The sequence below is a fragment of the Solanum tuberosum genome, unplaced genomic scaffold (assembly GCF_000226075.1).
Source record: "Solanum tuberosum cultivar DM 1-3 516 R44 unplaced genomic scaffold, SolTub_3.0 scf00236, whole genome shotgun sequence".
Taxonomy (NCBI): Eukaryota; Viridiplantae; Streptophyta; class Magnoliopsida; order Solanales; family Solanaceae; genus Solanum; species Solanum tuberosum.
Window position 1 is genome coordinate 671,238 of NW_006239160.1, and position 14,127 is coordinate 685,364.

General features: G+C 36.3%; 1 protein-coding gene across 1 annotated transcript; it reads right to left on the reverse strand.

Moving 5' to 3' along the window:
* Positions 1 to 11,802: 11,802 nt before the first annotated feature.
* Positions 11,803 to 13,025, reverse strand: LOC107062508 (probable WRKY transcription factor 27). Its single transcript, XM_015313184.1, has 3 exons — positions 12,571 to 13,025; positions 12,382 to 12,495; positions 11,803 to 12,226 (listed from the first exon to the last, which is right to left on the reverse strand). Exons 1-3 carry the CDS (start codon positions 13,023 to 13,025, stop codon positions 11,803 to 11,805), a joined length of 993 nt encoding a protein of 330 aa, XP_015168670.1.
* Between the last annotated feature and the right edge of the window lie 1,102 nt (positions 13,026 to 14,127).

The window sequence follows — 14,127 nt, forward strand, 5'->3', positions numbered from 1 at the left end:
TGGATCCGGGATACTAAATCATGTGATGTTCTCTTTGTTGAGTGGGAAGATTGAGAAGATTTGGTTATTTCGAATGACATAATTGGTGTTGTCTTGGAGTTGTTAAAGTATTTTAGTGGTTCGACATGTACCACTTGCTTATGAGAGTTCATAGAAGAGCTACCATGTGTAATTATGGTTGTCCGACAATCTTAACATTCATCTAGTTGTCGAGGTCATGTATTGATTGTGTGTGGTTGAATGTGGGATCATTAGGTCCAATTCTAATGTTCTTAAGAGACAATCTACAATTGCTAAATCTAGTATTTCGATAGTGTTGTTGGAGGGGTTGTATTATTGGACATATCGCTCAATGAATATCTAATTTCTAAAGATCAAGTTTGTTATAACTTAAGCTCATGGGAATTTAAGTTGTGGGATGGAGATATTTTTAAGAACTATGATTGTTTGGGTATTATGAGTATGTATTGGTTGATTCAGGTTCACTTCTATTTGTAGCGAGTATTGACTTGGAATTTTATTATGCTTAAGTGCTAAAGGATTCGTTTGGATGTTTGTGTCAAGATCCTTGATAACATGTTGTAGACGTGTGTATGATCAACTTTGGTGGTTGTTGGGAATCACTTTTGTTGTAGTTAAGTTTATATACAACAATATTTATCACTCGAGTATTGAGAAGACTTCGTTGAGGCATTGTATGGAAGGATGTGTAGGTGTTCAATTAGTTGGTTTGAGGTTGAAGATGTGAAACCTTTGAGAGTTGATTTGGTGAAAGATGTTCAGGGTAAGGTGAGAAGTATCCAATCTAAGCTTCTAGCAACCAAAGTCGATATGAAAAGTATGTGTGACAAGTATCCACAGTTATTCGACAATTCAGATACTACTCTATTCTTGCTTTAGCCCTTTTCTCCTAGTTTGTCACTCGGGGACGAGTTATGGGTAAATTGGTATCTATTGTAACGACATGTTCCCGTCGTTATAGAAAAGCCAATGGGGAAAGAATTGGGGCCAGAAAACTTTTGAGTAGTAACTTTGGATTTCCTAGACTAGTCTAGATTTGGATGAAATCAGAGTCAGTGAGGTCTATGGAAATCTGGTAACAAATGAGAGATCTTATTATGATTTTGATCACATGACTAGATAGCTAAAACGTTAAGGAACCCGTACTACATTACGGAATTGAATTCGGGTGAGTAGAACTTCCGAAACTGATCTTAGCGTGAAAAGGTATTTTCTAGGTGTCGTTGGTTGAAGGTGTGTTGTGAAATGGGGTCTTGGATTTATTATTTTTGCTCACTGTTCCGTGCAAGCTGCTATGGCGGGGATTTCTGCCACCATGGCAGATCGCTGTAACGGTATGGGTCCCGCCGTAATGGGACAGACGCGACTTAAATCGGAAATCAAACCCCAAAAATGTTTTATTCTGCACTTTTCGTCTTTGAGAGCTAAGGAATGACCCTAGGGGTTTTCTTGATAGTTTTCCATCATTCTTGATGCTAAAGGTAAGGTTTCCACTCCCCGAATCCATTTTTCGATCCGTAGAATGTAAATTCGTGGGTGATTATTGATGGGGAAGGTTTTTGATCTAGAAATTATGGTGGAAAAAGCCCTAATTTGGGTAATGGGATCTTGGGCTGTCCTAGGGTTGATAATGTTGATTATAATCCAGGTAATTAGGCTTCGTTTATTGGTCCTTGTGTTAATTGTATATTTTTAGACCACGAACAAGCGGGAAGAATCCAGAAAGGGAAAGATTCAAGTGCCTTAGGGGATTCCATCTTGGATACGAGGTAGGTAATGGTTGTGCTTTCATGTTGGTATGATATATGTTTGTAATTCATTATTATAGTGCATGTATGTATGCGAATGTTGCATTATTGATCACCCTAATCGTAAATGAGGATAATTGAAAAATTGTATGCCATGAATCACCTCTTGTTGTATGATTGTGAGAATATACATTCTGATTATGATACTGGTTTGTTGAATGGATTGGGTGTTGCATTCCGACACACTAACATGGATCGGTTGCCACGTTCCGGCATAAACATAGGATCCGTTTCCACGTTCCGTCATATAAATAGGATCGATTGCCACGTTCCGTCATAAACATTGTATCGGGTACCACGTTTTGGTGTGCTAATAGTTTGGGTGTGGGTTCAATGAGAGGACCATTAAATTGGGTTCCGTGAGAGCACCATTGAATTGTGTTGTGTATCAACTTGTGATGATTATGGTAATATCTAATGATGATTGATATTGGAAGATTGTATGTTGCTCTAAATTGATAAAACTATGATATGTGAGAATCGTGAAACTGTTCGTTGTTCTTAACAGTTAACTAAATATTGTATATGTTCGGTATATGCCTGTTTTATAGTGATTGTGGTTACTTACATGTGTTTCACTTATTGGGATAGCCGCGTGATCCTACCAGTACACTGTGGTTGTGTACTAATACTGCACTTGCTTTTTCTTAGTTGAGTACAGGGCCGGGCGGCTATTGATAGACCTCAGCTAGGTGACTATTGAGCGTGACCTGATTCAAGGGTGAGCCAGTTCTTTCAGGCTGCCATGGATCTTTCTTGTTTAAGTCCACTCTTTTCGGACTCAGATTATTTATTTAAGGTGTTGTTTAGTTTTGGGGTTGTACCCCTTTTCCTTAGACTTGTCGTTAGTAGAGTTTTGGTACATTGAGTTTCAGTTCTAGGGGTTGTTCTTCCGCATTAGTTTGGTTAGCTATTTATTAAAACCTTGGAGTTTATGGGGACTCCATTTTTATAGTCATTTAAACCTGCTTCTATATCTTTAAATGCCTTAGTTTTCATAAAGTTTGTTAGTTTGGGTTGTAGTAATGGTTCTCCCACCGGAGGGTTAGTGTGGGTGCTAATCACGACGGTCTAGGGTGTGACATCATTTATTATTGTTTGTAAGAAGCTAACTAATAGAAACTCTTCATCTTAACAAAATTACAATAATCTCCTTATGGGCCCATAACAAAAGTTAAGACATGTATGGATTCTTCTAGATATTCATTTTGACCATTAATAATACAATTATTATTTTGCCCTTAAATAAAGTTAAAATTACTAAAATGCCATTGGTCCTCCTTCTAGAGTGTTCTCTAGAACTCCAACACTTGGGTTGAACAAAAAAGGCTCGAGGGGATGGATCGAAGATATTGCACCAAAGAATTGATCTGAAACAAAGCACTTCGTCTATAGGCACTGTAGAAAGGATAGAATATGAACCTAATCGTTCTTCTTGAATCACTCCAATACGATGGACCGGGGGTAGGGGGTGGAGGGGCTCTGCCAGAGAAAATGCAACATGATAGAAGAGTTTGCTCCGTCGTGTAGGATCCTCGAATAATTTTCTAGGTCAATTATTTTATGTTAGGTCAATTATTGTATGTTCATTTTACAAGACATATTCATTTGTGAAAAATTGAAGATCTCATATTGAACATTGATAATTTAGTACTCTATATAATTTAATGTAAAAATTAAGTCAAATGGGGTTTCTTAAAGAGAGAACTCTTTGATAAAACGGAACAACAACTTACTACAAGGACTAGATTCCTGATTTGAAGAACAATAGAAAATAATTAAACTAAAAAAGATCCATTTTTCTATGATGTAAATGGTTAATCATAGAAAACTATAAAACTATAATTCTTGACTTCCCACACTAAAAACCTAAAATAGAAACATGACTAGAAGACCACATATGTCGACAGATCAATTTCTCTTGTCATTTTTCTCCTATTAGGTGGAAGTAGTAATTCCTTGGAGTTGGTCAAAACCCATGAAAATATCTTCATTCATGTCCACCTTTTCTTTACCATCACCTTTGTTCTGCACGGCTGCAACAACCATTTTGTTTTTGCTCCCGATTTCAAATGAAGGCTTAGTTGCGATAATTGGAGAAACAACAACTCTTGAATGCTTAACGCGCTTGGACGAGGGTGATGATGCATTCAAGATTGATACTTTGGGTAAAATATTTATGCTTTTTGGAAGCTTGAATTTGGAATTACTGTTACAACTAGCAAGATATCTACGGTTCATGGGTGGATCATGATTGTGTTCACCAGAATATGATACCAAGAAAATGTTCTCATTCTTTGGGCTTTTCTCAATTTGTTTCTTTGCTTCGCAGTGTTTTGATGTACTACACTTATAGTAATTCCTGTTATGCCATATACACAAAATAATAATCAGGTTTAGTGAAATATTATCTGTGTATACACCATTAATAATTTTTCCTACTTTTTGTTATAAAAATTGAGAATGGAAGGGAACATAACTTTCTATGACATGAAAAAAATGGTGAAGAGAGCAAACCTCGGAAATGGGGAACCTTTGATATGCTTCTGACCATACTTGCGCCATGTCCATATGTCATTTCTGAGTTCCTCTTGCAACAATTCATAGGTAAGGCTTATCGACTGATTTTTCCTGATTTCAAATCAGAAGTACTAAAGTCAAAATTTTGAACATACATACATAAAATATAATGAAGTGAGTGGTTACCTTGTTCTAGTTTGGGTCAAAGGAGTCTTCATGGAAAAAGTGAAATTAGGATAAATGTTAGTCCCTACATTGAGTTGTTGTAGATTAATCCATTCTTGTGGTGTTGTAGTTGTTGATGGCACACACGCTACCGTTGTTCGTGATTGAGGAACAGTGATTTGTTGGATAAATTGAACTGGTTGAATGGAATGTAAGTACAGTTGCTTGTTACTATTTTGGTTCATGATATTAACCTGATCATATGAATTTTCACGACGAGCAATTGGAAAATCTAAAGAAAAAATTTCCGATAAACCATTAAAACTAGTCATGTCAGGAGTTAAAAGTTTGTCAAAAGAATTCCAAACATCGTTTGGAGAAGTCTTCAAACCTAAATTAGGAGCTACAACTTTGTTAGGTCTATTAATATTACAACTTCTTACTATCCCACCTATATCCCGATCATCATCCCCCATTTTAGATCTATATATAATGATATCTAATTAAATGAAAAAAATAAAAATGATCTTATAAAAGAAACTAATGATATTTCTTCAAAAGCAGAGATGGAAAAAAGGATCCAAGGAGGGGGATGACTTATGGAGGAAGTAGATTAGCAAAAAGAACGTTTTAGTGAGTAAGAAATTATAAATCAAAGTCTGGGATGAAGAAAAGTGAACCAATTTCACAAATTATATAGAGAAACTTAAAAGGGTATCTACCTACCAGGCATGACCACATTTACTTTGCAGTTAATGCACAATAAATATTTTTTTCCATTTTAGAGTGAATGAGATTAGCGACAAAGGAGAAGTCAAAGATAATTTTATGTACCCTTCTGTTTGAGATCTACATATGATATCATATACACGAAACTAAGCAAAGTCTATGTAATGACCCAAAATCAGACCGTGATGATGCTTACCATAACCCCTCAGTAGGCAAGATAAAAAACCAAAATTTATGAAAGATAAGAATATAACGACAAATAACTAGAGTATACAAGAATAAACATTCAAAATAGGGCCGTATAATAGAAAAATAAATATGATACACAGTATACAAAAGATGCCTGAAAATGACCAAGAACGACAAAGTAACATAAGAACCAAATCTCCGGACTTGGTGTCACCGGTACAGGAAGAACTAAGTATAGAAACACTATATGTAAAAGAGAACTAACTAATCAAAATGGAAAATATAAGTCGGTAAAAAATAGAGAAAGCAGCAAGTCTCTGGACGCTAGGAGCTCACTATGATTTGAGTCTGTGACGATCACTAGTGATTCAATGCTAAGTGAGAGTGGCTAGTACCGGAGTTCCATTAGAAAAAGATGCAGAAATGTGGTATGAGTACTAAATTACGGGGTACTCAATAGATATCATGGACCCCGAATTGTACCCAAACTAACCCCTGCGATCTAATTCAGTGTTCAATAATTGAATGTAAGTTATAAGGTGTGTTAAATTTTTTGAGAACCTAGGCATATAAGGAGGAAATCAGCGAGGCCGTGGAGGCCGTGGAGGCCGGGGAAGTGGTAATACAGGTAGAGTAGTAGTGCAGCCAGGCAAGAAGGTTGCCCGTCAAGAAGACAAAGATTAGTTGTATGTTTTTTCGGGTAAGACCGAGTTTGAAGGTGTGATGCAGTGGTCACAAGAGCTACTCTTGTCTTTGCCCGGATGGCTATTGTTTTGTTTGATCCGAGTTCTACTTATTCGTATGTGTCAGTTCAATTGCCTTGGGATTTGATGTGGTTTGTGATATACTTGATGCCCCCATCTATGTTTCTACCCCTATTGACGAGTTAGTCATAGTCACCCATGTATATCGTGTTGTCCTGTTGTGTTTATGGATTTTCAGATTTGGGTTGATTTGGTTATGCTGGATATGACTGACTTGATATAATCTTAGGCATGGCTTGGTTGTCCCCCTACTATACCGGGCTTAATTGTAATACTAAGTCGGTAACTCTAGAGATACCTGGTAGGGAAAGATTAGAGTGGGAAGGGGTGTACAAGCCTAAGCTAGCTAAGATCATATCCTCTATTCGGGATAGGAAACTGGTAGGCCAAGATTATTTGGCATAATTTGCACATATTTGGGATGTTGATCGACCTCTATTGAGTCTATTCCTGTGGTGTCAGAATTGAGAGATCTTAAAGCTCAAATCCAAGGGCTTCTTGATTAAGGTTTCATCCCTCCTAGTGCTTCCCCGTGAGGTGTTCCTATCTTTTCCTTAAGAACTAGGATGGTAGTATAAGGACTGTTGATTTTATCTTAAGCCATAAATGGGTGAAGTGATACCGGAATGACCGTTTTATGGATAAGGAAGGTCCCAATGAGTATACTTGGGTGAAGGAAATTAAAATTTTTAGAATATGCATATAAAAATTGGGTTAGTTTTCTGAATTTGATGAGTATACCTGAGTTTGAGGTGTCATGTCGATGAAAAGGTTGACTTTGTATCGATAGATAGGGCTAACTGAGCATAATTTTAATAAGAGTTCGTGGTGGATTGTGAAGGGATGCAGCTATATAATAAGATTGTTGGTTAAGAAAATTTTGTATAGTAATTACGACCTGCGAGTATCTAAGATTATGGTTTTCTAATATTTTGGTGAGTAACGTGGTTGTATGGAAAGTTTTAAGAGATGGTGGGACACCACTCGAATAGAATTTTAAAGAGCTAGAGTTATAATGAAGGAAAATATAGTGGTAGGTAGTACATCCTTTAGGGAGAGGCGAGAGCGAGAATATTTTATTGATTGCGAAGGTTAAAGAGGTATCTTTAGAGGGGTAGATAATTGTTTTCAGAGACGCATGATTTTATTCATTTTGCTGTGGTTATGGTTAAAGTGTCACAAGTCCGTCAGATTTGCTTAAAACCTATTGGAAATGACTTGAAAAATGAGTGTACAGACATTAGCTCAAGTGTGATATGTGTTTCGATTTTATTTTTGAGTTTAGTAATGAGTACGATGGAAATTTAGAGAAAGATATTGTATAAGTTCGATGGAGATGCGATCAATGATAATCGAAGATCCATGAATTCAAAAAAATCTTCAAGGTACAAGCTAATGTTGATAGATAAGGAGACTGTGTTATATGATTGAATTTACAATTCATGTTTTTCATTGTAAGTCTACATTCATGGTAATGTATTTTGTCAAGGTATGAATTGGCAAGGTTGGAAATGATCAATTATATCCGGTATTGAGCATTTGAAAGGACTTACACCTGGTGTGAGTCGTAAGTTTACTACTATTGATTGTTAAGTACCTAAGAAGGTTTCATTTTAAAAGTGTTGGTTCATAATATGGTAAAAGGCCAGAGAGTTTATGATGGTTGTTAGTGTTGTGAGTATGCTTCACTAATTATGCTCTAGTGTATTTTCACTTTTGTAGGTGGATCCTTAGTGATGGATCAGGGGTACGAAATCATGCGATGTTCTCTTTGTTCAGTGGCAAGATTGGGAAGATTTGGTTATTTCGAATGAAAAAATTGGTGTTGTCTTGGAGTTGTTAAAGTATTTTAGTGGTTCGACATGCACCACTTGCTTATGACAGTTCATAGAAGAATTACCATGTGTATTTACGGTTGTCCGACAATCTTAACATTCATCTAGTCGTCGAGGTCATGTATTGATTGTGTGTGGTTGAATGTGGGAATCATTGGGTCGAATTCTACTATTCTTAAGAGGCAATCTACAATTGCTAAATCTAGCATTTCGATAGTGTTTTTGGAGGCGTTATCTTCTTGGACATAACCCTCGATGAGTATCTGATTTCTAAAGATCAAGTTTGTTATAATTTAAGCTCATGGGAATTTATGTTGTGGGATGGAGATATTGTTAAGAACTATGATTGTTTGGGTATTATGAGTATGTGTTGGTTGATTCAGGTTCACTTTTATTTGTAGCGAGTATTGACTTGGAATTTTATCATGCTTAAGTGCTAAACGATTCGTCTGGATGATTGTGTAAAGGTCCTTGATAACATGTTGTGGACGTGTGTACGATCAACTTTGGTGGTTGTTGGGAATCACTTTTGTTGTAGTTAAGTTTACATACAACAATATTTATTACTCGAGTATTGAGTTGACTTCATTGAGGCATTGTATGGGAGGATGTGTAGGTGTTCAATTGGTTGGTTTGAGGTTGAAGATGTGGAACCTTTGAGAGTTGATTTAGTGAAAGATATTCAGGGTAAGGTGAGAAGTATCCAATCTAAGCCTCTAGCAGTCTAAAGTCGACCTAAAAAGTATGTGGGAAAAGTATCCCCAGTTATTCGACGATTCAGATACTACTCTATTCTTGCTTTAGCCCTTTTCTCCTAGTTTGTCACTCGGAGAAGAGTGATGGGTAAATTGGTATCTATTGTAACGACTTGTTCTCATCGTTATAGAAAATCCAACGGGAAAAGAATTTGAGCCAGAAAACTTTTGCGTAGTAACTTTGGATTTCCTAGCCTAGTCCAGATTTGGATGAAATCGGAGTCAGTGAGTTCTAGGGAAATCTGGTAACAAATGAGAGATCTAATTATGATTTTGATCACATAGCTAGATAGCTAAGACGTTAAGGAACCCGTACGACTTTACAGAATTGAATTCATGTAAGTAGAACTTCCGAAACTGATCTAAGCGTGAAAAGGTATTTTCTAAGTGTCGTTGGTTGAAGGTGTGTTGTGAAATGGGGTCTTGGATTTATTATTTTTTCTCACTGTTTTGTGCAAGACGCTATGGCAGAGATTTCTGCCACCAGGGTGGGTCGTTGTAGCAAGATGGGTCCCACCGTAGAGGGACAGACGTGACTTAAGTCGGAAATAAAACCCTAAAAATGTTTTATTCTGTACTTTTTCACTTTGAGAGCTAAGGAATGACCCCAGGGGTTTTCTTGATAGTCCTCCACCATTCTTGATGCTAAAGGTAAGGGTTTTACTCCCCGAATCCATTTTTTCGATCCGTAGAATGTAAATTAGTGGGTGATTATTGATGGGGGAGGGTTTTGATCTAGAAATTATGGTCGAAAAAGCCCTAATTTGGGTAATGGGATCTTGGGTTGGCCTAGGGTTGATATTGTTGATTATAATCCAGGTAATTAGGCCTCGTTTATTGATCCTTCCGTTAATGCTATGTTTTTAGACCACAAACAAGCGGGAATAATTCGGAAAGGGAAGATTCAAGTGCCTTAGGGGATTCAAGCATGGATTCGAGGTAGGTGATGGTTGAGATTTCATGTTGGTGTGATATATGTTTGTAATTGCTCATTATAATGCATGTATGTATGCGAATGTTGCATTATTGGTCACCCTAATCGCAAATGAGGATAGTTGAATAATTGTATGCCATGAATCACCCTTTCTTGTATGATTGTGAGAATATACATTGTGATTGTGATTGTGGTTTGTTGAATGGATCGGGTGTTGCGTTCCGACATACTAACATGGATCGGTTGCCACGTTCCGACATAAACATAGGATCGGTTGCCACGTTCTGGTATTAAAATGGAATCGGTTGTCACGTTTCGGCATAAAGATTGGATCCGGTACCACGTTTCGGTATGCTAACAGCTTAGGTGTAGGTTCAATGAGAGGACCATTGAATTGGGTTCCGTGAGAGCACCATTGAACTGTGTTGTGGATCTACTTGTGATGATTACGTTCATATCTAATGATGATTGATATTGGAAGACTGTATGCTGCTATAAATTGATATAACTATGATATGTGAGAATCTTGAAACTGTTCGTTGTTCTTAATAGTTAACTAATATTGTATATGTTCGGTATATGCCTGTTTTATAATGATTGTGGTTACTTGCATGTGTTTCACTTATTTAGATAGCCGCGTGATCCTACCACTACACTTTGGTTGTGTGCTAATACTGCCCTTGCTTGTTCTTTGTTGAGTACAGGGTATTTTCAGGCGGCTATTGATAGACCTCAGCTAGGTGACTATTGAGCGTGACCGGATTCAAGGGTTAGCCAGTTCTTTCAGGCTGCCATGGATCTTTCTTGTTTAAGTCCACTCTTTTCGGACTTAGGCTATTTGTTTAAGGTGTTGTTTAGTTTCGGGGTTGTACCCCTTGTTCTTAAACTTGTCATTAGTATAGTTTTGCTACATTGACTTTCAGGTTCTTGGGGTTGTTCTTCAATATTAGTTTGGTTAGTTGTTTGTTAAAACTTTGGAGTTTATGGGGACTCCATTTTTATAGTAATTTAAACTTGCTTCTGTATCTTTAAATGTCTTAGTTTTCATAAAGTTTGTTAGTTTGGGTTTGTAGTAATGGTTCTCCTACCAGAGGGTTAGTGTGGGGTGCCAATCACGACGGTCTGTGTCGTGACAACATTTATTATTGTTTGTAAGAAGCTAACTAATAGAAACTCTTCATTTTAACAAAATTACAATAATATCCTTATGGGCCCATAACAAAAGTTAAGATATGTATGGATTCTTCTAGATTTTCATTTTGACCATTAATTATACAATTATTATTTTGCCCTTAAATGATGTTAAAATTACTAAAATGACATTGGTCGTCCTTCTAGAGTGTGCTCTGGAACTCCAACACAGGGGTTGAACAAAAAAGGCTCGAGAGCTGGATCGAAGTGATTGCAGTGAAGAATTGATCCGAAACGAAACACTTAGTCTATAGGCATTGTAGAAAGGATAGAATATGCCCGTAATCGTTCTTCTCGAATCGCTCCAGTATGATGGACCGAGGGAACGGGGTGTCCGCCAGAGAAAACACAACACGATAGAAGAGTTCGCTCCTCCGCGTAAGATCCTTGAATAAAAATCAACCACAACTACCATCTGCGGTCCATTTTCGTTCTCTTCCCTGCCTGGGAAGGGAGAACAAAGAAAGGTAGCTTGCTAAATATATATAATTTTCTAGGTCAATTATTTTATGTTCGTTTTACAAGAGATCTTCATTTGTGAAAAATTGAAGATCTCTTATTGAACAATGATAATTTACTACTCTATATAATTTAATGTAAAAATTAAGTCAAATGGGGTTTCTTAAAGAGAGAACTATTTTAGAAAACGGAACAACAACTTACTACAAGGACTAGATTCCTGAATTGAAGAACAATAGAAAATAATTAAACAAAAAAAGATCCATTTTTCTATGATGTAAATGGTTAATCATAGAAAACTATAAAACTATAATTCTTGACTTCCCACACTTAAAATCTAAAACAGAAACATGACTAGAAGACCACATATGTCGACATAAAGATTCGATGGAGAGGGGAGACAGATCAATTTCGCTTGTCATTTTCCTCCTATTAGGTGGAAGTAGTAACTCCTTGGAGTTGGTCAAAACCCATGAAAATATCTTCATTCATGTCCACCTTTTCTTTACCATCACCTTTGTTCTGCACGGCCGCAACAACCATTTTGTTTTTCCTCCCGATTTCAAGTGGAGGCTTAGTTGCAATAATTGGAGAAGCGGCAGCTCTTGAATTCTTAACGCGCTTGGACGAGGATGATGATTCATTCAAGATTGATGTTTTGGGTAAAATATTTATGCTTTTGGGAAGCATGAATTTGGAATTACTGTTGCAACTAGCAAGATATGTACGGTTCATGGGTGGATCATGATTGTGTTCACCGGAATATGATACCAAGAAAATGTTCTCATCCTTTGGGCTTTTCTCAATTTGTTTCTTTGCTTCGCAGTGTTTTGATGTACTACACTTATAGTAATTCCTGTTATGCCATATACACAAAATAATAATCAGGTTTAGTGAAATATTATCTCTGTATACACCATTAATAATTTTTACTACTTTTTGTTATAAAAATTGAGAACGGAAGGGAACATAACTTTCTATGACATGAAAAAAATGGTGAAGAAAGCAAACCTCGGAAATGGGGAACCTTTGATATGCTTCTGGCCATACTTGCGCCATGTCCATATGTCATTTCTGAGTTCCTCTTGCAACAATTCATAGGTTAGCCTTATCGACTGATTTTTCCTGATTTCAAATCAGAAGTACTAAAGTCAAAATTTTGAACATACACATATAAAATATAATAAAGTGAGTAGTTACCTTGTTCTAGTTTGGGTAAAAGGAGTCTTCATGGAAAAAGTGAAATTAGGATAAATGTTAGTCCCTTCATCGAGTTGTTGTAGATTAATCCATTCTTGTGGTGTTGTAGTTGTTGGCGACACACACGCTACCGTTGTTCGTGATTGAGGAACAGTGATTTGTTGGATAAATTGAACTGGTTGAATGGAATGTAAGTACAATTGCTGGTTACTATTTTGGTTCATGATAATAACCTGATCATATGGATTTTCACGACGAGTAATTGGATAATCTAAAGAAAAAAATTCAGATAAACCATTATTACTAGTCATGTCAGGAGTTAAAAGTTTGTCAAAAGAATTCCAAACATCATTTGGAGAAGTCTTCAAACCTAAATTTGGAACTAAAACATTGTTAAGTCTATTAATATTACAACTTCTTACTATCCCACCTATATCCAGATCATCATCCCCCATTTTAGATCTTTATATAATGATATCTAGTTAAATGAAAAAAATAAAAATGAGCTTATAAGAGAAACTAATGATGTTTTCTTCAAAAGGAGAGATGGAAAAAAGGATCCAATGAGGGGGATGACTTATGGAGGAAGTAGATTAGCAAAAAGAACGTTTTAGTGAGTAAGAAATTATAAATCAAAGTCTGGGATGAAGAAAAGTGAACCAATTTCACAAATTATATAGAGAAACTTAAAAGGGTATCTACCTACCAGGCATGACCACATTTACTTTGCAGTTATTGCACAATAAATAGTTTTTTCTATTTTAGAGTGAATGACATTAGCGACAAAGGAGAAGTCAAAGATAATTTTATGTACCCTTTTGTTTGAGATCTACATATCATATCATATACATAAAACTAAGCAAAGTCTATGTGATGATCTGAAATCGGACCGTTATGACGCTTACCATAACCCCTCAGTAGGCAAGCCAAAAAAATAAAATTTACGAAAGATAAGAATATAACGATAAATAAAAAGAGGAAACAAGAATAAAGATACATAATAGGGCCATATAATAGAAAAATAATTATGATACAAAAGATCACTGAAAATGACCAAGAACGACAAAGTAACATAAGAACCAAATCTCCGGACGTGGTGTCATCGGTATAGGAAGAACTAAGTATAGAAACACTATATGTAAAAGAGAACTAACTAATCAAATTTCAAAATACAAGTCGGTAAAAAATAGAGAAAGCAGCAAGTCTCTGGACGCTAGGAGCTCACCATGATTCGAGTTTGTAACGATCACGAGAGATTCAATGCTAAGTGAGAGTGGCTCGTACTGGGAGTTTCGTCAGAAAAAAGATGCAAAAATGTAGTATGAGTACTAAATTACAGGGTACTCAATAGACATCATGAGTCAACAGAGCTCAAAAAGATCAAATAAACTAAGAGAAGAACGATATTTCTAACATTACAATGGATAAGTTCTAAAATGAAAGCTAATAATCGAGGGAATAAGAAATAGCATCACAAGAAAGTGAATAGGGGAAACAGTCAAGTACAAAATAGTCACAAAAGACACAACATGTCACACTCGAGCCTACACCCTGGAC